At 35.4% G+C, this 24730-nt stretch overlaps 1 protein-coding gene across 3 annotated transcripts in view; it reads left to right on the forward strand.

Moving 5' to 3' along the window:
* Positions 1-685: 685 nt before the first annotated feature.
* The window catches only part of DMXL1 (Dmx like 1), a 129882-nt gene continuing 105837 nt past the window's right edge, over positions 686-24730 (forward strand). For all 3 annotated transcript variants that reach the window (XM_040241687.1, XM_040241688.1, XM_040241689.1), the window contains exons 1-4: positions 686-1243; positions 13964-14089; positions 16945-17016; positions 20010-20088. In XM_040241687.1, coding sequence (XP_040097621.1) covers positions 1157-1243; positions 13964-14089; positions 16945-17016; positions 20010-20088 — 364 coding nt within the window. In that variant the 5' untranslated portion in view covers positions 686-1156. The remainder of the gene's footprint in view (positions 1244-13963; positions 14090-16944; positions 17017-20009; positions 20089-24730) is intronic.

A 24730-nucleotide genomic window follows, 5' to 3' on the forward strand; every position in this document is an offset into this window, starting at 1 on the left:
AGTTGAATTTCACAGTTGGGATTATGACACTAATCACTTTGGAATTCCTAGATTTTTCCGAAACACCAGCTAAACGCAAGGCTGGTGCAGTATTATTATTACCACAACTTAAAAACGAATGTTAAGTTGAACTTTGGTGAAAACGGCTCATTTTAGCACTTGTTAAGGGTTTATTTTCCTTTTTAGCGAAATGGAAACGCGCGCGTCCGGCCGGAGTTAACTGCAGTGCGGGTCGGAGAAGCCGCAGGGTTCCCATTCAGTAGTATTCGCGGGCTGCCCAGAGGAGCGGTGTTTGTTGGGACTTGTAGTCTCTACCAGGACTGAGGACACCGCAAGTATGTTTATAATGTACTTCTCTCTTTTAAGCTTTCTGGTCCAACAGTCAGAATAAGCCCTAACCTAAAGCATAATTTGACAGCCCTTAACCTTATCCAAGGCTCTTTACGTTTTTACTAGGCTCCTGACGTTGAACATTCAAAGCACAGCGTCCCTCACAAACCTTTAAGACATTGGTTTAATCCTCAGCAGTGGGTGGAGCCTTAGGAGGGCTTGAGCTCGGGATTGGCCAACATCTCCCTCGAAGAGGCGTTTTCCTCTTGCTGTTCTGTCAGCCGTGGTAAAAAACTGAATCCTTTACCGCAGTATTCCTTTTTCGCCCCGAGAATCTCGCGATATTTCGGCCAAAGGGACCTAGCGACGCGTAGGGAGCCGCCGAGGCCATTGAGGGTGGCGGGCACCGGAGCTTGCAAGGCCAGGTCAGGTGGGGAGGGCGAGTGCGTGCTGCTTGCGACACTTGGGGTCGGTCCGAGCCAGCCACCCAGACCTCAGGGAAGTGTTGCGAACGGCGTGGGCCTCCTGGCCGGTGAGTCGGCCGGGGGTCGCGGCCGGTGGGTCGACCCAGAGCTTCACCTGGGCCCGCGTGGACTGTGACAGGTGCGCGGACGAGCGCGGCGCTCCGCCTGCTCGCTGGCCCGCCCCCTCCGGGCCTCACAGGCCGGGGCTCGGGATGAGCTGCGGGCCGCAGCTGAGCGGCTCGGGCTTCTGGCGCCTGTCGCTGCAGAACGGCCGCCGCCCGTGAAGGAAAGAGGGAGGGAAGCGACCGCTGACCCCGGGCATGAGCCGGACACGACGTCCGTGGCTGGCCTGAGGCGCAGACATGAACCTGCACCAGGTGCTGACCGGGGCCGTGAATCCCGGCGATCACTGCTTCTCGGTGGGCAGCGTCGGCGACCAGCGCTTCACGGTGAGTGAGGGAGGCTCCCCCGTCGCCCGTGCCGAGTCCGCGCCCCTGAGTCAGCCGGTCTCGGCCCAGAGCAGCGGGCGGAGGCCCAGAAATCCTCGTCGCCCTTGCGGGGGTCCCCCACGTCCCATGGGGAGGTCCCCACTCTTTAGGGTCGGCGGACCTGGCCTTTGAGAACGGAGGCGGCAACAGCCCTTGGGTCATTGAGCTACTTGATGTTTACAGAGACTACACTCGGAAGCTAGAATGTTTTGTAGGATTTTTTTTCAAGCTTTAATCTGACATCTTTGGGTTGGGGTGGTTTAACAATGTCGTTGCTGTGTAATGTGTGTGTGGGCTTTTTATTGCCCAAGTCCATAGGCTCTTAATTGTTAAGTTTAGGAATAGCTGGGATTAGTTTCATTTCTTCCTCTGAGTTAAGGTCAAGTTTTTGTAGTTAAAAAGAGTGGGTGTCTTAAAAAAAAAAAAGTTAAAACAATTACTAATTGTTTGCTGTCAACAACTAACGCGTAGTAAAAATATAGTGAAAACAGTGCTTTTCATTTAGTTTTCTTTAAGTTCACTGGGAATAACTTTGGAAAGAGAAAACTATTTTTGTTAATGGTTCACTCCTGCCATTCTTGCACTCCGTATTTGAGTGTAGAAATCCTGGGAGACTTTTATTTTAGATTGTTCGTATTAATTACCAAAAGTTACATTACTGTTTTTCAGTAAAACTCCTCTTTCATTTGTGGTAGTTCCATGTTAAAGTTTAAATGGAAGTGTCGTGTTTTTCTTTTGTCTTCCCCAGATAGTGAAAGGAGGGCCCCAAACTTTTGCTTCTTTCCAGAATATTAACATTTTCTTCCTTAACTGTAATTTTTAAAATAATTTTCTGTGGTTATTATAATGATTTCAAGCTTTAGGTCAGTATTGTACATAATAGTCTATATCTAAATATAGGGCTCATGATTTTTGCTACAACTTGAATAGTTATTAAGCTATCTCTTAAGAGTTGTGATTGTTACTTAATTCTTTTTATCCACTTTTGACTATTTTTTGTCATATTTGTCAGTCAATAAATAATAGAAAAGAACCCAGTAATCATTATTTAATATGGTGTAGTCATTTAGTACCTGAATTTGCTTTTAGTGCCAACCAAGTACTTTGCTTTTGAATAGTCTGTTCCTTCCCTGTAGAGTGACTTATATATGCCTTAAATTGCACTTGACACTAGGAGTTTTAGAGATTCTAATTCTAAATGTAAACCTGTCTTCAGTGCTCAAAGGAGAGAGTGAACTCTGAGGGTGGTAGAGGGCCACCGGAGTCTCCTAGCAGTTGAACACTGCTGTTGCTGTTCAGAAAATAAAGATCATCCTAAGGAAATTTTTCTAATGGGAGATTTTTGGATGGTAACATTTCGTTCTCTGACATCTCCTAAAGTTATATGAATGCTCCTCTAATGTAAATTCTAACAACCTTATCTGAGAAGGCATTCAGAATCTATTAATATGTAAGCAGTGTTGTGAACTTCAAAGTATATACAGTATGCTGACTTATTTATGCACCTAGATGGCCAAAGTGTTTATAAACTTTTGGTGAATGCTTTTGTTATTTTAAAGGAGAGGTGAGTTAATGTGTCAAAGATAAGAATGTCCTATGCCATCATGTAGCTTGCTGCTCAGGTTTACTGAATTTTAAAGTGTGTTTCCATAGACCAAGCTTTAATCACCTCCTGCCAAGCCTCTTGTAGATTTCTCTCAGATCTCAGGAATCAGTGTGGTAAATAAGGTGAAAATAAACATTTTGTTATTGTTGTTTAGTATGAAGAGATCCCAGGTCTCTCTGATTCTCATGGTAGTTTATTAACAATCATCTTTTTTCCTTTGCAGCTAATCTACCCTGACTATTTAATATTAAATTGATTCGTTATAAACTAGATTTCTTGCCCTCTGTCTTCTGGATACTATATACATCTTAAATTTAATCTATCTTGGAATTATCCTTTTTTTTTTTTTTTTTTAAATAGAACCTCTTGTTTACTCCTTGAATTTTGTTTTTAACCTCTTTTGGTTTTGGCTTTTTTTTTTTTTTTCTTTTCATAGAAAGAGAACAAACATTAATGGTAGATGATATGTGCAGACTAAAAATCTTTCCCTAAATTCCAGTTTTACTTCACCTAGGGACATGAAATCTTCCTCTTACAGGCCCACTTGAATTATTTTGTTTCTCTTGTTAAATTATACCTTCTCTAAAGACAGATTTAATGTTTGTAATTCTTCTCTTTGCATGTTTGCAGATAACTTATTTGTTCTTATTTTAAAAGATTACAAGAGATGAGATCCTGTTTTCTGAATATAGCCTAACAGGATTTATTAAAATAAAAATTTTATTTTAAATTGGAATAAAATTGAGTGCCATTTCTCATGGATTCTAGATTTTAAAATATGACATTTCCAATATAGTTAGTATATATGAGACACTTTTTTTTTGCTGCTTAAACTGGCATCAAACTATTTTGACTTTTCTGTTAATAGGAAAACTTCCAGTAGGCAGTGACCTTGTCTGTTACACTTCAAAGCACTTTATTTGCACTTTCATTATATTAGTAACCTGTTTTGCCTTGTGTATGTCTTCCAGAGTTTCATTGTGAGTGCCTAGAACAGTGATTGAAGTACTGGTGTCACCTAATAATAGCATCATTATCTGAATTCAATTTCCAACTTAGTCCTTACAGTTAGTTATATATCCATGGGGAAATTCTTTTACATTCTTTGAGTTTCTTTTTTTTCTTATCTGTAAAATGAGGCTAAGGAAAGCGTATTCATAGGGTTGTTACATGAAAAACTAGTAAGTTCATTGCTTGGTACCTGTAAAACTCAAAAATGTCAGTTGTTATAAAGGCTAAACTTATAGTGCCTAGATTGAATACTAATTAAATCGATGAATAATAGTAAAGAAATCTTACTGCTATATAATTAAAAATTGCAGTTTTAAAAAGTATTTTTAATCATTTAGATTGAGTTCAAATAAAATACCTCAATTAAAGTTAAAAAATTTTTTTTCAATATCAGTTATTATGCATTTTACCCTAAATATTAGATGAACAAGCAGGAGAAATTTCAGGTATATTAGCAAAAATTCTTTAATTTTTCTTTATTTACGTGAATTCTTCCTTCATTCCTTTTTCTTTGTTAATTTCTTACAGTCTTTAGAGTGAAAGTATATGAGCACCTGGCCCTAATCTGTTGACAACTTTTGTTTTTAGAAAAAAAAAAAATTTGTTTTTCATAGTTAAAAACAGGCATAGTCAGTTAGATCTGGTTTTCTAAAATTTCTGTGCATGCTAGTGATATGTGCTTTAATATATAATAGATTATCTGTACTTAGTGTTGAAATTGTGTTTTTACTGAAATGGAAAGGGAGGTAATTTTCAAGAGACAGATTGTGTTAATATTTAGGACTTCCTGTCTCTAGTTTGTAATTTAAATACCTTGGCTATATGAGGAATAGCAAACAAACAATAGCTCCAGACTCTCTTCTGTGTTGGACATCTCAGTGTTCCCAACCAAAGGGACCCAGATTAGAAGTCAAAAGACTTATTGCAGCTATCTGGATGTTGGTAGAGAAATGGAGGCTGACTTAGCATTCTCCTTCAACTTTCTGTAATAGTAAGCATCCTTTAGTTTGAATTTTTCTTTTGTTCACTGTAGGGAAGCCTTTATAGGAAGTTCTTTTTTTGGAGAAGCATGTGAATGGAGAGAATACAGGAGGGGAAAGTTTGATAATGTATGTTATCTGGAGAGAATGATTTTTGCGGTACTCACAGGCCATTACAAGTACAAATTAGACTTTAAATATTTGGTTTATTTTAAAATACTGTATTTTAAGTAGTATTAGGTAAAAAACAAGTAAAGTCGCTCAGTTGTGTCCGACTCTTTGTGACCCCATGGACTATAGCCTACCAGGCTCCTCTGTCCATGGGATTTTCCAGGCAAGAGTACTGGAGTGGGTTGCCATTTCCTTCTCCAGGGGAGCTTCCCGACCCAGGGATCGAACCCCAGTCTCCAGCATTGCAGACAGAAGCTTTACCATCTGAACCACCAGGAAAGTTGAATTCTTAATGTTGTGTTTTAATAAATGAGAATAATATTAATTACAATATGCCAAATATAAGTCATTTAACCAGGAAGTATACCCGGAAGAAATTCTTCAGGATATTTACCTGATATGGTTGGTTAAAATAAAACAGTGAAAACAGGAAATCTAACTGTTACACAGAAATCACAGGATTTCCATATTAGAATGATGACTATTGCAACCTTGGGTAATTTTTAAAATTTAGAATATTCGAGACGGTTGTCTGTCAAACTTAAAGTTAAAAATCATGTTTGTTGTATGCTAAATAGCATGCATATGAACTCAATTTTTTCTTTGCATCTTGTTTAGCCTCAGTAATCGTAATATTACATGTGCCTAAGAAAAGGATTTTCATTTGTCAATTTAATTTTCATTGCTTAGTAATAAGTTTTTCTGTTTACGGATCTTCTGACAGAAGCATCTAGTGTATCAATTGTAATATATATGCATATTACTTTTGAAACTTGGGTAGCATGGCAATTTATTTGATAAACCTGTTCTTTTAATTATTTTAATAATAGGGCAACTTGAAATGAAGTTTTTAGAGCCATTTATTTTGTTAAAAATCTATGAAACTCTGTAGATTTTGGTTTAAAGTATTATGTATAGTATATTTAAAACCAGGTAGATTAGTAGAGATGGATTATTATTTTTTCATTTTGTTAATGTGTGAATTATTAATACATTACATTTTTTAAATTGAAGTATAGTTGATTTGCAATATTGTGTTACTTTCAAGTTTACAGTGAAGTGATCTGGATTTATATATGTGTATATATATGATTATTTTTCCATTATAGGAATAATAAGACATTATAATAATAATAATAATATTATAATAAGACATTGAATATTATTCCCTGTGAAAGTGAAGTCGCTCAGTCGTGTCCGACTCTTTGCGACTCCATGGGCTGTAGCCTATCAGGGTCCTCTGTCCATGGGATACTCTAGGCAAGAATACTGGAGTGGTTTGCCATTTACTTATCCAGGGGATCGTCCCAACCCAGGGATCGAACCCCGGTCTCCCGCATTGTGGGCGGACACTTTACCATCTGAGCCACCAGGGTCTCCTTATTGCTTTTCTGTTTTCTGTTTAGTAGTTCATGTCTGTTAATCCCATCCTCCTATTTATCATTTGCCCCCTTCCCTTTTCCTTTTGGTGACTGTAAGTTTGTTTTCTTCATCTGTGAGTCTGTTTCTGTTTTGTGTATAGATTGATTTGTATAATTTTTTAAATTCCACATATAAATACTACCATACAGTATTTGTCTTTTTTTCTCCCTGACTTCACTTAGTGTGATATTCTCTAGATCCAATCATGTTGCTGCAAATGACAGTATTTTATTCTTTTTATGATAAATATTCTGTTGTATATATGTACCACATCTTCTTTATACATTTATCTGCTGATGGACACTTAGGTTGCTTCCATGTCTTGGCTGTTGTAAATAATGCTGCTATGAACTTTGGGTGCAGAGCCCATTTTAACGTTTGTTTTCCCAGTTTGGTTTGGTGTACTTACATGCTTATTAACTTGTCATGTTGTATAAACTCTAGTGATTGAATTAATTTTAATAATCTATTTAAAATATCCTTAAGAAGATGCATCTATTTCAAGTGATTTTTGCATGATACCCAGTTTGGATTATCTGTACAGTGTCACCTCTCTCTTTTTTTTCCCCTAAGCCTTATTGAGATACAATTGGTGTTAACGTTGTGTGAATTTAAAGTATACAGTGTTATGATTTGATACACATACATATTAGGAAATATTTACCACGAGATGAGTTAATGTATCCTTTACCTCACATAATAACCACTTTGTTTTTATGATGAAAACGTTAAAGCTTTATTCTAATAGCAACTTTCAACTGTACAGTATAGTATTGTTAGCCATGTCACCCTGCTATACATTAGATTCCTGGAACTTACTCATCTTATGATTGACAGCTTGTATCCTTTGACCAACATCTCCCATTTTACCACCCACAGCCCCTGGCAACCACCATTCAATTCTGTTAGTAAAATATTTCTATTAGTAAAAATGTTTTCACATTCCACATATAAGTGGAATATATATGTACAGTATTTGTCTTTCTCTGACTTAGTGTAATGCCTTCAAGGTTATCACAAGTGGCAGGGTTTTATTTTTGTGTGTGTGACTGAACAATATTCCTTGGTTTTTGTGTATGTGTATAAAATATATTTTTTAAAATCCATTCATTCACTGATGGGCACTAAGGCTGTTTCCATATCTTGGCTTTTATGAACAATGCTGAAATGAATATGGGAGCGCAGGTATCTCTTATAGTGACTTCATCATCTTTGGATATAATCCTAAAAGTTGAATTGGTGGAACATATGGTCGTTTTGCTTTTAATTTTTTCAGGACTGTTCCATACTGTTTTTGTGTGCCTGTTTTTGTTTTTGTTTCTTTTGCCTGTGCTGTGTCTTCATTGCTGTGCGTGGGCTTTATCTAGTTGCAGCAAGTGGGGACTACTCTCTAGTTGCAGTGCGTGTGCTTCTCATTGCAGTGGCTTCTCTTATTGTGGACATGGGCTGTGGGGGGAATGGGCTTCAGTAGCTGCAGCGCGCAGTCTCAGTAGTTGTGGCATTTGCACTCTATAGAGTGTGGGCTCAGTAGTTGGGGCCCACAGGCTTAGTCACCTTGCCACATGTGGAATCATGTGGACCAGGAACTGAACCTGTGTTCCTGCATTGGCAGGCAGATTCTTAACCACTAGACCACCACTAGACCTTCCATATTGTTTTTCACAGTGGCTATGCCAGTTTACATTCTCACCAAGAGTACACAAGGATTCCTTTTCTTCACATTTTTACCAATACTTACCTTTTATCTTTTTGATGATAGCATCCTAATGGGTGTGAAGTGATATCTCATCCAGTTTTGATTGGCATTTCCCTGATGATTATTGATATTTAATGTCTTTTCATGTACCTATTGACCATCAGTACCTCTTGTTTGGAAAAATGTCTGTTTGAGTCCCCTGCCCATTTTTAACTGGATTGTTTTTGCTATTGAATTATGAGTTCTTTATATATTTTAGATAATAACTTTTTATCAGATAAGGTTTGGACATACTTTCTCCCATTTTGAAGGTTACTTTTTCATTTTGTTGATGGTTTCTTTTGCTGTGCAGAAGCTTTGCAGTTTAGTGGAGTCTTATTTATTACTGCTTTTGTTGCTTGTGCTTTTGGTGTTCAATTAATCATCACTGACTGTCAAGGGGCTTTCCCCCTATGTTTTCTTCTAGGAGTTTTGTTGTTTCCAGCTTTATTTTTCAATTTTAGTTTTTGATTCATTTTTGAGTTTATTTGTGTGTGTGATGTAAGACACGGGTTCAATTTCATTCTTTTGCACAGGGATGTCCAGTTTTCCCAGTGTCAACTTACTGAAGAAACTATCTTTTCTCTATTGTATATTGTTGGCACCTTTGTCAACAAAAATTAGTTGACCATATATGTGTAGGTTATGTCTGGGCTTATGATTCTGTTCCTTAGGTCTCTGGGTCTGTTTTTATGCTGATACCATATTGTTTGGATTATTATAGTTTTGTAATATAGTTTGAAATCAGAACTGTGATGATTCCAGCTTAGTTATTCCTTAAGATCGCTTTGGCTATTTGGGATCTTTTGTGATTCTACGTGAATTTTAGGATTTTTTTTTCCTCTGTGTGAAAAATGCTACTGGAATTTTGATAGAAATTACATTGAATCTATAAATGGTTTTGTGTAATATGGACATTGTAACGATATTAACTCTTCTAATTCAAAAACAAAAGACGTCTTTTCATTTATTTGTGTAATCTTCAGTTTCTTTAATCTATGTCTTGATAGTTTTCAGTGTCCAAGACTTTTCACCTGGTTAAAGTTATTTTAAAGTATTTTATTCTTTTTGATGCTGTTGTAGATTGGATTGTTTCCTTAATTTCTTTTTTGAGTAGTCTATTGTTAGTGTACAGAAATGCAGTTATTTTTTTATATTGGTTTTGGATTCTGCAACTTTGCTGACTTTACTAGTTCTAAAAGTTTTTTGGTAGAGATTTCAGGGTTTCTATATGTAGTATCTTGTATTCTGAAAACAGACAATATTATATCTTCCTTTCTGGTTCAAAGACATTTTATTTCTGTTTATTAGGTAAGACCTAATTACTCTGGCTGGGACTTCAATATTAGGTTGAATATAATTGGTAAAAGTGTGGGCATCCTTGTCTTGTTCCTGATCTTCGAGGAAAGCTTTTAGCTTTTTACCATTGACTGCATTAGCTGTGAGCTTGTCATATATGGCTTTTATGGAATCATCCTGCATCTCAGGGATAAATATGGTGTATGATCTTTTTAGTGTGCTATTGAAATCAGTCTTTTAGTATTTTGTTGAAGATTTTTGCATCTATATTCATCAGAGAAGTTGGCCTGTAGTTTTCGTAGTGTCCTTGTATAGCTTTGGTGTATATAAAATTTTGGTGCCAAAGTTCTTTCCTTCTCAGTCTCCAAGGCTGAAAATATATTAGTCAAATTCTGTGTTCATAAATTACTAAGTAGTTTCATACCTTCTTTCTTTCAGTGTAGATGTAGTTTTTGTTTGTAATGTAGTTAGTTCATTTGTTCCCCCCCCATTCTGATAGATTTATTTATGATGTTAATAAGTTTCAGAAATCATAACTAGCATCCATTGGTAAATGAATGAATAAACATGTGTAGGTGTGTGTGTGTATACATGTGTATATGTATTTTTTCTTTATTCATTCATCTACCAATGGATGCTGGTTATGATTTTTGAAATTATTAAATTTACTCATATATACATATGTACATGTATACACACAAATACACATATGCATTCATTTTCATCCATATATGTGTATATACAATGCCTACACACACACACACACACAATGGAATATTAATCATAAAAAAGAGTGAACTCTTGACATTTGTGACAAAATATGTGGATCTAGAGGGTATTATGCTAAGTGAAGTAAGTCAGGCAAAGACAAGTCAGCCAGCCCTTTTCTACTTATTTTCTTAATTTTTCACTTAATACTATCTCCTAGAAATCACTCCAAATCAGTTCATAGGTTTCTTCCTCATTCTTTTTATAGCTGTGTAATACTCCATTTACCTATGTACTATAGTTTATTCAGCCAGTATTCTGTGCACAGCAGAATTTTTAAGAAGATATTTACATAATCTTGAAAATGATTGAGAAACAGAACAAAATGCAAATATAGTTTGAATCTTTAATGCATTTTATATCAATAACCTCAGATATGCAGATGACACCACCCTTATGGCAGAAAGTGAACAGGAACTAAAAAACGTCTTGATGAAAGTGAAAGAGGAGAGTGAAAAAGTTGGCTTAAAGCTCAACATTCAGAAAATGAAGATCATGGCATCTGGTCCCATCACTTCATGGCAAATACATGGGGAAACAGTGTCAGACTTTATTTTTGGGGGCTCCAAAATCACTGCAGATGGTGACTGCAGCCATGAAATTAAAAGATGCTTACTCCTTTGAAGAAAAGTTATGACCAATCTAGATAGCGTATTGAAAAGCGGAGACATTACTTTGCCGACTAAGGTCCGTCTAGTCAAGGCTATGGTTTTTCCAGTAGTCATGTATGGATGTGAGAGTTGGACTGTGAAGAAAGCTGAGTGCCGAAGAATTGATCCTTGGACTGCAGGGAGATCCAACCACTCCATTCTGAAGGAGATCAGCCCTGGGATTTCTTTGGAGGGAGTGATGCTGAAGCTGAAACGCCAGTACTTTGGCCACCTCATGCGATGAGTTGACTCACTGGAAAAGACTTTGATGCTGGGAGGGATTGGGGGCAGGAGGAGAAGGGGCCGACAGAGGATGAGATGGCTGGATGGCATCACTGACTCAATAGACGTGAGTCTGAGTGAACTCTGGGAGTTGGTGATGAACAGGGAGGCCTGGCGTGCTGCGATTCATGGGGTCGCAAAGAGTCAGGCACGACTGAGCGACTGAACTGAACTGAACTGATGTTTAATTAATTACATTATCCAAAAGCTATAAAAATTAAAATTCTATAGTCAAGAAAATCAGGAATTTTTTTTTTTTTTTGTATTATAAAGCCCCAAGGACTATCCATACTCCAACTCATGAAGTATGGACTGCAATTGGTTATATTCTTTTTTTGTTGTTTTTGTTTTTTCCATTTACCAGTTTATTGCCATCCACTAGCTGTAACTCTGAAAGAAGAAAGGGCAGACTGAATGAGAGAGATATTCTAGATGAAGATCAATAACATTTATTTGACTTAAAAATTTACCAGAATTGGGCTTCCCTGGTGGCTCAGATGGTAAAGTGTCTGCCTGTAATGCGGGAGTCCTAGGTTCTATCCCTGGGTCGGGAAGATCCCCTGGAGAAGGAAATGGCAACTCACTCTAGTACTCTTGCCTGGAAAATTCTGTGGATGGAGGAGCCTGGTAGGCTACAGCCCATGGGGTCACAAAGAGTCGGACACGACTGAGCAGCTTCACTGGTTACCAAAATTAGGAATAGATAGCTTTGCATCTTCTAGTACTATCACTAAGGAAAAATTAACTGACAGGCTGTTATAATATAATACACTAGCAGGAAAAAAGCAAGGGTAATCCAGGACTGGATAAGTCTTTGAATGATCATGGTTTATATGTATTATGAGTTGGCATCTTTCTGTTGGGTAGGTGTCTATTTCTGAGATAACTTTGCATTTATCAAGTCTGAAGATGTTCAATACTTGTATTAAACATTAATTAAGCAATAATTTTGTGAGATACCTCAGGATTAATGTAGACTTGATTCAGGAAAATTTAGTCATGATTGACAAAAATAGGTGCAACACAATATCTAAAAGTAGATAGATAATTGCAGTACATGAAAAGAAGGCAGAGGTTATGAACACATTAAAATGTGTGTATGTATATATGTGTATATATATATCTTGGCTAATGGAAATTGAAAAAGATTTGTGTCGTGAGAAGGAAATCTAAATTGTAAACACTCTACATTTAGTATAATTTGGTAAACAGTGACAGTATTTTATCAAAATTTAAAATTCAGGAGAAAATCAGTTTCTAAAATATTAAGGTATTTTAGAGGATCATTAATGAAAAGTTTTCTTAAATTGCTTTTGGAATTTATTCTTGAAGATAATTTATCTTGTGACAAGACTTGTGATCCTGTCGTGGGTATTTACACAGAGGTGAGCAGACCATCATGAGGTTTTTTGTTTGTTTTCTGAGCCAATTTTTTCCACTATGTGACACTAGCAGAACCGCACTTGATTTCTCCCAATTCTTTTAGGAAGATCCCAGGCAAGCATGCTTAACTAAGGAAGTTCCCGTGCTACCACTGAAAGAGCACTAGATCAGAAGTCAAAATCAAGCCCACTCTGCCACTCTAGAAGCTGTCAGCCAATTTAGGCCTAATTTTTTTTTGCTAATGTGAGCAGATTTATTTGTATGTTCTTTCAAATCCCTTTTCTAATATTTTTTGTAGCTTATACAGAACCATTCTGGCCTTTGTAGGATTTATGGTCATAAAGTATATATATTAAGTATAATATTTTTTGCATTAAGTAAATTGTATGTATTTGTGCAAAAGAGATGAGAAAGTAAGGAATTACTGAGATTTTCAGAACTTACCAGGATGGAAAACAGTTTGTGATGGATATTTTATTTTCAGAGTTATGCTGCATATTACACCATAGGATGACAGTCATGTGCTGTTAAATAGAAGAAACTTCTGTGATCTAAGATCAGAGAACAAGATAAACTTGAACCCTACCTTTTTGCAATGGACTTTAACTTGTAGTGATGGAAATGGATAACATGCAAGATATTTACAAATTGTGGTATATGCTATGAAGAAAAAAACCAGAAAGTCATTAGAGGAGAGGGAGCAAGAATATGAGTATATTGAGGAACTGAGACCTGAATGTTGAAAAGAAGTTAGACAAAGACGAGGCAGGTAGAAGCAAGGTAAACCACCCTGAGGTGGGAAAAGATTGATATATCCAAGGAACAGAAAAAAGAGTAATATAGGGGCAGGAGCCATTTGAAGGGATGAAAGAGTAGCTTGAGATGGATTTGGGAAATTAGGGTAATTATTTAGGGCATTGACATTGGTAAAAAGTTGAGATTTTGTTCCAAGTCCAATGAGGCCACTAGTGAAGGGACTTAATCAGGGAAAATTACTTGGTGTAATAAACACTTTTAAAAGATCACTTTTGTCTTTGTGTGGAAAGGAGTTATAGAGGGAAGCAAGAATGGAAGTGATCAGAGTATAAGCAATCATGCAGGAGAGAGATGATGATAGTTTAGATAAGTGCAGTAGCAGTCAATCAAGATGGAAGAAGTGAAAGGAATTGGTATATATTTTGCAGATAGGACTGACTGATGGGTCTGTATATGGGAGGTAAGAGAAATATTCTCAAATAATAAAGATTTAGAAAAAATATTTAAAATTAGTCTGTTAAAACATAATATTTAATACCAGTGTTTTATATGATAAAATATTTTGTTGACAATTTTATCATTTTTATTTTATTTTGTTCTTTTTTGTTTTGTTTTTAGGCCTATGCATCTGGATGTGACATTGTTATACTGGGAAGTGATTTTGAAAGACTACAAATAATCCCAGGAGCTAAACATGGAAATATTCAAGTAGGATGTGTAGATTGTTCAATGCAACAAGGCAAGGTTTGTAATCTTGTGGTAATATGAGATTTGTTTTTGAGTATGGTTTTTGTCAGTATAGTCTCTGAAGTATCATTTCTTGTTGAATTAGAGACTTACTGTATTTCCAAGACAGTGTAGCTATAGATTTCTTTGTCTCTCTAGATGTGCCCTAGAGGACAAAATTCTTCACTTAAATGTATCTTAGAGACTGTCAGGAATTATATTCTTGTATAATCTTGAAATATAGCATAATTTTCTCCATGAGTTGACCGATATAATATTTATTGCCTGTAGAATAGATGTAAAGCTTACTTATTTCAAAATTTATTCGATTGAAGGAAAGGAATAACAATAAACTTCAGTCTAGAAATAAACTCCTGAAAAGAAGTTATTGTTAGAATCCTACTTTGTCTTTATTTATTTATTTTTTTTTTAGAATCCTACTTTGTCTTTAAACAGGTAGTTATCTCCTTGTAACTTTGGGATAAACTTTGTTTAAAAAAAATCACCATAAATGCTACAGTTTTTTAAGTAATTTATTCCAAGTGTATACAAAAGTGAAAAATTCAATCAACTTCTATTTACATATGTAAAGGAAAAAAAATTACCTTGAAAGTGAAACAGCAACAAAAACAAAAGGAATAGGTTATATGATTTCACATCAGGTTAAATATGGTTTCTATATAGTACCAGAGTTGGGAGAGTTATAACTTACAAACAGTATAGTATAGAGCTTAATATAGCACCATATAGGCATAGATGACCAAGCCTAGATACAGTTGTAGCTAGACTAGGCTGAACTTTGCAAATGTAATTTTTTTTTGCTGGATACTTAAAGTATATTGTTTGACTCTGTGATACTGTTAGACCATTTTGTGTGAGAAATCAAAATGGTCCCAACCTTATTTTTAATCTAATCATTCCTAGTAAACTTGCCATTCTGAAAAGTTATGTTTGCAGACCTAGCTTAAAGATATTCATCTTACAGTCATTTCAACTCTTGTAGTCTTTGCCTGTTTTTTTGGACTACTGTTTGTTTTGTTATTCATCTACCCCTCCCTTTCAGTAGAGTTGCAGGTGTCTTATCTGTCTTTCTTTTGTTCATGTCTTTCATTCTCCCTGTACTACAAAAATGATTTTTATTATGGAATGCCCAAAATCCTTGAAACTTTTTTCCTTTCTCTTCATTTTTGCTTTATCTCCTAGCTCTGTAGTTCTGTAATCTTGATTATATGAAAACTCACTTCTACCATCTAGATTCACATGAGGCTGGTTAATATTGGAAATCTAATTTCAGTAATTTCCAATATGAATTGTCTTTTTGGGATAAGCTATACTATGGGCTTCCCTGGTGGCTAAGATGGTAAAGAATCTGCCTACAATGCAGGAGACCTGGGTTCGATCCCTGGATCAGGAAGATCTGCTGGAGAAGGGGATGGCCACCTACTCCAGCGTTCTTGCCTGGAGAATTCCATGGACAGAGGAGCTTGGTGGGTTACTATATTACATGAAATCCAGGTTAGAATGAAGAGGTCATTTGGTTTTATAATCATTCTGATAAAGGGTACATTTCGTTTGTTTTACAGACAGTATCAGTATAATCAAATGATTCCTTTAGATATCAAGATGAAAATTTATAGGTTTTGGTATTTGGGACTTGTGTTTAACTTTTAGAAGGAAGTGCTTTTTGATACCATAGGCATCAATATTTTATCATTACTGTTTTTATCTTTGTAGTACTACCAGATTAGTTTTCCTAAGAAAATCTGTCTGCATTTGACTTGTTTGTCTGTCTGCATTTGACTTGTTATTCATTTGCTTTAAACTGTTCTTAGTTTCCCATTACTCTAGAAAAGTTTAGGTTGTTCACCTTGGTTTGAGACTTTCTTTAACCCACTCACACCTACCTTTTTGGCCTCATGTTCGTTATTCTCTTTCTGGCTGGGCTGATGGTCAGTCACCTCCCAACATACTTTACTTCTTTTAATATTTACACTTGTATTCATACTGTGTCCTATTTCTGAAGTTGAACACTCACTGCAGTTTGAAATCCTAGCCACACATAAAGGCACAAACTAAACACTCCTGGATGAACTCAGTGTACATTTCTGTATTCTCAGAACTCCTCAGAACACTTAAAAATATCTACTCCCATATGTATGTTATATCCTCATTTCTTACTCTTCTTCACTAGGTTATATTTCTTATTTTTATTCCTGATCATTCATTCTATCTATATATCTGATTTCTGATGTTTTAATATTCTTCATTTGTGACTCACTCAGGCTGCAGTTGTAGCTACTTCATAAAACAGAGCCAGCAAGGTTTATTTTTCATTGATTAAGGGGTAAATTTTAAAGATATTCAAGTAGAATATTGAAAAAGTATACTTCTTAAAGAGTTCACGAAGGAATATATCTAAGTTTTATCTCCAATGAGTTAAATATACAGTGACAGAATTGTGAACTTTTGAGGACAGATAACCTAAAAACTGATTTTTAAGTCATCAAATTCTATCAGGAATGCATCAGTACATTTTCTTATGTGAGGAAGGGAATTAACATTTGGTGTTCTTTACCAGATGCTGTACAGATGTTATTTCAGCCCTCAATTCTACTAGGAAGATAATGTAATACATATTGTAAATGTAGATAGGGAAACTGAGGTTCAAAGAGATTACCTTGCTGGTATACAGTAAGTGACAGTGCTGGGATTCTGACCCAGATATGGTAACCCCCAAAACTGACATTCTCAAGTATTGGTGAAAGAAATTCTGTGTTGAGTATTTTGTAAGTTATACTATTCATTTCCTTTGCTCTTTTGATTCATAAGTAACAACATATTTATAAGTTTTCTTTGTTTTTTCTTTTTAAAAGATTGCAGCATCCTATGGAAATGTTATTTCTGTTTTTGAACCAGTTAACCTACCGAAGCAAAAGAAAAATCTGGTCAGTAATTTATCTTTTTCTATTAGAAATGGAAATATGTATTGAAAGATAACATTTTTAAGAGTACAAAATTAGAGTGATTGTCACATAAATCAGTATAAATTGTACACTGTAAATAAAGACAACATGCTAAATGCCACTTCCTTCTTTAAAATGTGTAAATGTTTCATTGAAGTAGAATTAAACTAAATTGTGCTTACTGAATTATCTTGAAATGCTTTTTTTTCCCCGTCTGTCTTTTTTTTTTTCTTTTATTAAGTATTTGAAGAGTCAACAACTTGAAATTTGTCAGTTACTTTATTAATAGTGGCAGACTTCATTGTCCAGTCATATGTGGCACTGGTTTTTTGTTTCTGTGATCTTCTTTCGTATAGCTTTTTTCTTTGTATATTTTGTTCTTAAAGTGACATATTTCGATTCAAAATCTTAACATACCCCTTGGACTTAATTTCTTGCCCTTATTAAATCATGTAATAATTGTTAGTGGGTCAGTGAATGTTTTTTCTTTTTAAGGAATCTGTATTCAGGAATAGTTCTGAAAGTTGCTTAAAACAATAGTTCATAAGTATTGAGGTTATATAGTAATTTTTTTGTGTGTTTTGATACCCTTAAATATAGCAGACCAGGGTATTTTACTCATCTCTACTGAAGGTTAAACTACTGATTTTAAGTGAAAGAGGATCAGCATAGTGTGGTCTAAAGACCATTGTAGTAGGAGTCATAGAAATGGTTTATTTATCTGCTGCTCTGTAGCTGTTTGATATTAAGCAAGTCGGCCTTAAGAGGTTCTTTGCTCAATACCAAAATTGTTTAACATCTATTTATTCTTGATTTCAAAGACTGGAAATGTGTTAAATGTGAAAAATTAAACAGTGTGTTAATAATAGATTTATCGTATATATCTTTTAACAGTTTTCATTTCATTTTCACTTAGCTTATTAATATCTTACAAATTCCCTCTGACTTAGTTGGGCGGCTGTTATTTCTTTTTTATAAATAAGGCAGCAGAGGTTCAAAAACATGTGACTTGAGCAGTGAAACAGCAGTTGAGCCATAGCTCTAAGAGTGAAACTAGTTGTCTTGATCCCTAGGTGTGAGCATTCTTTTTCCTTACCTTGTGTTAATGAAAAATATTTTCTCTAGGTTAATTGATGTCCATTTAAAACTTTGATGGAAGGAGAGTCCACACTTCTCTCATTTCTGTTTGTGTTTATATTATCTATGAATCCAGTGTTAGAGGCTCTCATACCCTTAGGAATTAGTAGTTGATAGTACTAAAAACATATTTTATAGGTGGCTGTTCCTTCTAAAACACTGTATTTCAAATACTAGTCAATAAATATTTGTTGAATGAAATAACTGACTTTAAAAAATCAGTTTGTTATGTTAAAATGCCTTTATTAATAAAAGTAGAATTGAGAATTTCAGTTATAACTCTTATACTAGTTATAATTGTTTAATATAATAGTCTGAAAAATTCAATAAGAAGAGGCTGGTTTATTGGTAGCAGCACTGAGTTTACAGAGAGGGCAGGGGAAAAAAGCCTGATGAATAAAGGGAAAACTGGATCAAATGGAAAAATTATTAACTTGGAAGATGCTCAGAATCTTTAATTCCAAGATATAGTATCAGAGAATCTTTAGAGCCTCATAAAAGTATTGTTTTATTTGTACATTCTGGAATATTCTGTTAAGATGGTAGTTCTTCACAAGAGGTGCACATCAGAATCACTAGTTGATAGTGTGTCCAGGTCCTGCTCTGGGGAATTGTAAATCTGTACCAGTGGGATTGTGCCTACGTACTTGTTCATCTAGTTGTAGAGGAAGTCTTCTGATGATTGAGAGCCATTTCTGCAAAATGTGCTTAGTTGCTCAGTTGTGTCTGACTCTTTGCGATCCCATGGACTATAGCCTGCCAGGCTTCTCTGTCCATGGCGATTCTCCAGGCAAGAATACTGGAGTGGGTTGCCATGCCCTCCTCCAGGAAATCTTCCCAACCCAGGGGTTGAATCCAGGTCTCCTGCTTCGCAGGCGAATTCTTTACTGTCTGAGCCACCAGGGAAGCCCACATAGTGTTTCATGAAAGCATATTCAGCAGGTCACCTGTATCAAAATCACTTGGAGATGTTGTTTTAAAGTACAGATTCCTGTGCCCAGTCTTGGACCTTTTGAATCTGAACATTTGGGCATGGGTCTTGAGTCTGAGTTTTTAGTAAACATTTCACATTATTTTCATTCCAAAGTATGGGAACCACTACACTCAGAGAGTGTTTATGGGTCTCAATCTATTAGAGGTTAGAGAATTCAACTTAGTAGGCCACAAGCTGACTTTAAAAGAAAATGAAAAGAATAGAAATGTTAGAGTTCATCACATGTATTAAGAGTAAATTTAGATTGCATTTATGTGTATGCATATATGTGTTCTGGGTTACAGTGCAATGTGTATTTCTTATTGATTTGCATGTTAAAAAAGTTTGAAAAATACTTCTTTAAGGGATGAAAAGCCTTTATATTTATATAAGAGCAGTGTTAACATCTCTTATTCTGAATCTTCACACTTACCATATGCCCTCAGGTGAAGGTGAAACGCTAAAAGAGGAGGGATCTTCAAGTAGCAGAAACACAGACATATTTAAAATTAAACCTTTGTAGCTATAATAATAATAATAATAAAGTAATAATAGTAACTTTAAAAGTTTGAGGTTAATACGTATATTGTCCTAGTTGGCAGATACTTATTGATTGTCTAAATATAGTAAAGACAGACTTTTGGACCTTCCAGGAATGGATATGCTCTCATTGATCTCCATCACATACTCTTTATTTTTCTTGACTAGACTGAACATTTTATTCTCTTCAGATATGACTCAGTGCTCAATTATAGCTCAAAAAAAATGAGTGCATGTATTATTAAAAATAATTAGTGTCAGTGTATACATTTGACAGAGAAGATGCCAATAATAGACTAAATGACCTTTTTTTTTCAAATTTTAGGAATTATATAGTCAGTGGCAGAAAAGTGGCCAATTTTTTCTGGACTCCATAGCACACAATATAACTTGGGATCCTGCAGGTAAGAAAAGAAGGATTAACTGAAATAATACTTGTCTAGGCTATTGCTTGTTTTTACTTTCATGTATTTCGGTTCTGCATTGTGTGAAATGATAGAGAACACAAATGTAAGTAAAACAAGTTGTGCAATTTTAGAGCTCATACTGAAATGAGAAAAATATGCTCCATAATAGTGTCCAACTGTTGTAGGAATGTGTTGTTTTGGGAAGCAGACACTAATTGTCTCTGGAGAATCAAAGTTTCATTGAAGGGGAGCCTTTTAACGTGAGAGTAGATGGACTTTGATAGTGAGGGTGGGGATAGGTTGAAAGTGAAAGTATTAGTCACTTTTGTGTCCAGATTCTTTGTGACCCCATGGTCTGTAGCCCGCCAAGCTCCTCTGTCCATGGAATTCCCCAGGCAAGAATACCAAAGTGGGTAGCCATTCCCTTCTTCAGGGGATCTTTCCGATCCAGTCAAAACCCTGGTCTCCTGCATTGCAGGCAGATTCATTACCATCTGAGCCACCAGGGAGCGGGGATGGGTTGAGGATGGAAAAAAATAAGTGAATTCTAAGAAGAGATAATGTGTATATATATCACTTTTTTGTGACCCCATGGTCTGTAGCCCGCCAAGCTCCTCTGTCCATGGAATTCCCCAGGCAAGAATAACAAAGTGGGTAGCCATTCCCTTCTTCAAGGGATCTTTCCAACCCAGTCAAAACCCTGGTCTCTTATATTGCAGACAGACTGTTTACCATCTGAGCCACCAGGGAGCAGGGATGGGTTGAGGATGGAAAAAAACAAGTGAATTCTAAGAAGAAATAATGTGTATATGTATCACTTACCTATTTCTGCATTAAAAAATAGTCTTAAAGCAATTTTTACCAGTTTATCAGAGTGAACAAAGGAACAGAGAAAGAAAGCATAGGATATGTTCTGCTACTGGTTAGTACTTCATTGAGACTGGAGTGAGTTTGGTGAAGAGATAAGAATACAGCAGATGGAAAGCCTTTACAGTCATGTAAATAATTAAATAACTTAATTCTTTTAAATTGTATAAAATGTATAGGTTTTTGAATGTGGCTAGTGGCAAACTAAGATTTATGATTTTGCCAGATTTTTCTGGTAGCAGCGTCTTAGAATGATCAGAGACAAGAGGAACAGGAAGGTAAATACTATATTTTAATTACCTTTGAAAAGTGCATTCACAGTAGTCTCAATGAGAAATAACTTGTTTCAGTGCCTTTATCATTGTAGGTGCTCAGTTCATATCGAGTGACTGATGAAAGGAATACACAGATATGAGATGTAGTTACGTATAGTAGATAAAACGGCTGAGAAAAAAATGTTAATTTAGAATACAAAGTTCGGAACCTTGTGAAATTGTTTTAGAAGATAAAGAGATTACTTCAGATTTTAAAAATTCACAGTGTTTTAAAATATTTTCTCTCATGAGCTTGATGCTTGTTGCTAGCTGGCATCTTGCATGTGTATTTTATGCATACAGTGAGAAGAGTAAAAATTTAACCTGGATTCAAGTTTGGCATTTAGTAAGGCACTTTGTATTTAACTCTACTATGTATAAGGTTACTCATGTCCAGTTTATGCCTATTCTCATATAATTATTAATAATGTTATCTTTTATTTTCACACGTGTTCCTGTTTGAATGATAAATTATATGGTTATTCTGTGATAGCACTACAATTAATTGTAATTATTTATTTATTTATTTTGTTAGACAAGGTCTTATATTCTATTTTATTCTGTAATTTATCTGGGGCCCATCATATATTAAACTGTCAACAAATGTTTATATATATGACTAGAAGTTTTGTGATCATGAGCAGATTACTTAACATATCAAGAATGGTTAATTATGAATGTACTTGATGCTTTCTGTAAAAAGGTATTTTAGTACTTACTATAAAAAATATTGTTAGCAAGTGAACTGGATACTTGAAATCTCTTATAAGTAACTATAATAAAAACATTTTTTATTTGGAGTGAGTGTTATTTAGTAATGATTTAGTAGTTGCTTGGAATGTCTGTACCTGTGGTCTGTAAGTACTAATGCTTCAGAAGGTAGCATTGATATTATGGATATTGATAGTATTTTAGTTCCTTTGAAATCATCATTACAGAGTTCTGTTAGAAGATAACTACTTATTTTCTTAACATATCTGCTAGTGACTTGCCAATAGTTCATGATAGTTATCTTTTAAATCATGATTTAGTTAAAATTCACAGCAAATTTTATTATTTTTCTTTTTATAATCAAAAGTTTAAAATTTAGAGGTTTGGTTCAGAAATGGGTTATTATTCTAATATATATTTGGGAGCTGTTGTTTTTTCAAATGAACTTTGTAACTATTTATAAACAGATTTAGAATATATTAAGTGAAATATTAGTATTTTAGTTTTGATGAATATACCTTATTAGTATATGCCAGGCATTGGATATAAAGAATATTTTTCAAGTGATGTTAGTAAACTGACTGTATTACCTTTGTATTGCCACCAGACCCACCATTGCATCTTGCTTAAATCCTAAGATTACTATTTTAGGCTTAATGCTTTTTTTCCCCCTCCTGTGATAGCCATACCTCTGCCCTTTCTGTTCAAATCAATGTATTATACTATACCCTAGCTACTTTTGTTTCATTCTGTAACTAAGGTGAATTATTTTGTATTCTATATTAATTTCTTAATTTGGGGGCATACCTTAATTTCACCCTTAGTTTATGTTAAATAAAACTTATCAAAATTGAATTCACAGATACTGAGAAGTCAGAGGTAGTGGGTGGAGAAGGGTGGGGTTGGGGAGAGTAGATGAAATAGGTGAAGGTTATGAGTTATGAAATAAATCCTGGTATGTAATGCATGACATGGCAACTGTGCTTAATTCTGTACTGTGTATTTGAACCGTTACAGAGAAAGAGTAAATCTTAAAAGTTCTCATCACAAGAAAAAAATATTGTAACCATATGTGTTGAAGAATGTTAACTAGACTTACTGTGGTAGTCATTTCACAGTATATACAAATATTGAATCATTGTGTTATAAACTGAAAGTAATGTAATGGTACATGTCAATTATATCTCAGCAAAAAAAGAACAGGTATGTTTGTTGGTAAGCTCAACAGTGGAATAATAACCATATTTAAATGGAATGTCTTGTTAGTACTGTCTGGGCTGTTTTTATCCATCTATGAGACTTTCTCATTGGAAAAGACTCTGATGCTGGGAGAAATTGGGGGCAGGAGGAGAAGGGGACGACAGAGGATGAGATGGCTGGATGGCATCACTGACTCGATGGACGTGAGTCTGAGTGAACTCCGGGAGTTGGTGATGGACAGGGAGGCCTGGCGTGCTGCGATTCATGGGGTCGCAAAGAGTCGGACACGACTGAGCGACTGAACTGCTGATGAGACTTTCCACCTAATTGCTACTACTTATTGAGCTTCTGCTAAGTGCCTAGCCTGTGCCAGATATATTATATATATAATAGCTAATTCTTAAACAACTCTACACAAATTTCTTAATTTTTTAGGTGAGAAAACTGAGTCTCAGAGGTTACCCAACTTGACCAAATTCACATAGCTAATTAAGTAACTTACTTAGCATTTAGACACAGGGATTTCCTATCTAAAGTCAGTGTTTTGCCACAGACTCACTTTTTAAATAAAGTGATCTTTCCAGAGAGATAGAAATCCATAGTCTTCAGTTGCCAAGATGAATGCCTTATTTATTGTCAGCTTTTTGGCCAAAGTTTGTTCTTTTTAATTTTCTTTGTTTGACAAAATAATCTTCTAACCAGTTATCCAAGTCATATAGTTGGGATCTATCCTTGAAACCTCTTGTACGTTTCTATTTTTTATTTGGTGTTAAGCGTTGAAAATTCTGTTTCTTTGAAATGACGTTCAAATCCATGCTTATGACTTTAATATTTGATTCAGATCCTCATGATTTCCCATCTATATGTATTATAGTCATTTAACCAGGTTTCCTAGAATCTTATGTTTTTCCTAATCTTATCTCTCTCTATAATTATAGAGAATATTTACCCTTGTGTACTGAGGTTTTTGAAAGTATGGTGAAAATTATGGGTTATCTCTAGAAAAATCCACATAGTATACCTATAACTTTTGCATGTATGTTATTGGAGGAGGTTTATATGCCTCTTCACATCTATCTATTGACACCCCCCTCCCAGCTGAGACCCCTTGTTGTAGAATACAGATCCACTCTGCAAACTCTCCCTCCATATAAAATCTTCTAACTTCCATCTGCTTGTAATAAACTAAACTCCTTACAGACCTCAAAAATGCTTCACAATATGATGGCTTCCCCCGCCCCCCCACCTTACTTCTTTTCTTAGGTATACTATGTGCTTTATCCCTTAACCATAAGGAGATTATGAAGCATTCTCTGGAATATATTGAACTCACATGTTTCCATGCTTCTGTTCATAATATTTCTCTACTGGAATGTGAACCCAGCATGAAAAAGGACAGTGTCTCATTTGTCATTGTATTACCAGTGCCTAGCACAGTGCCTGTTACAAAGATGATTCTCATTAAATGTTTGTTGAAGGAGAGATTACAAGATCTGTTCCCCTTTCTGTCTAAGCTTCTTCAACAAAGTTAAAATATAGCTTTACTC

The sequence above is a fragment of the Oryx dammah genome, unplaced genomic scaffold, assembly GCF_014754425.2.
Source record: "Oryx dammah isolate SB20612 unplaced genomic scaffold, SCBI_Odam_1.1 HiC_scaffold_5, whole genome shotgun sequence".
Classification (NCBI taxonomy): domain Eukaryota; kingdom Metazoa; phylum Chordata; class Mammalia; order Artiodactyla; family Bovidae; genus Oryx; species Oryx dammah.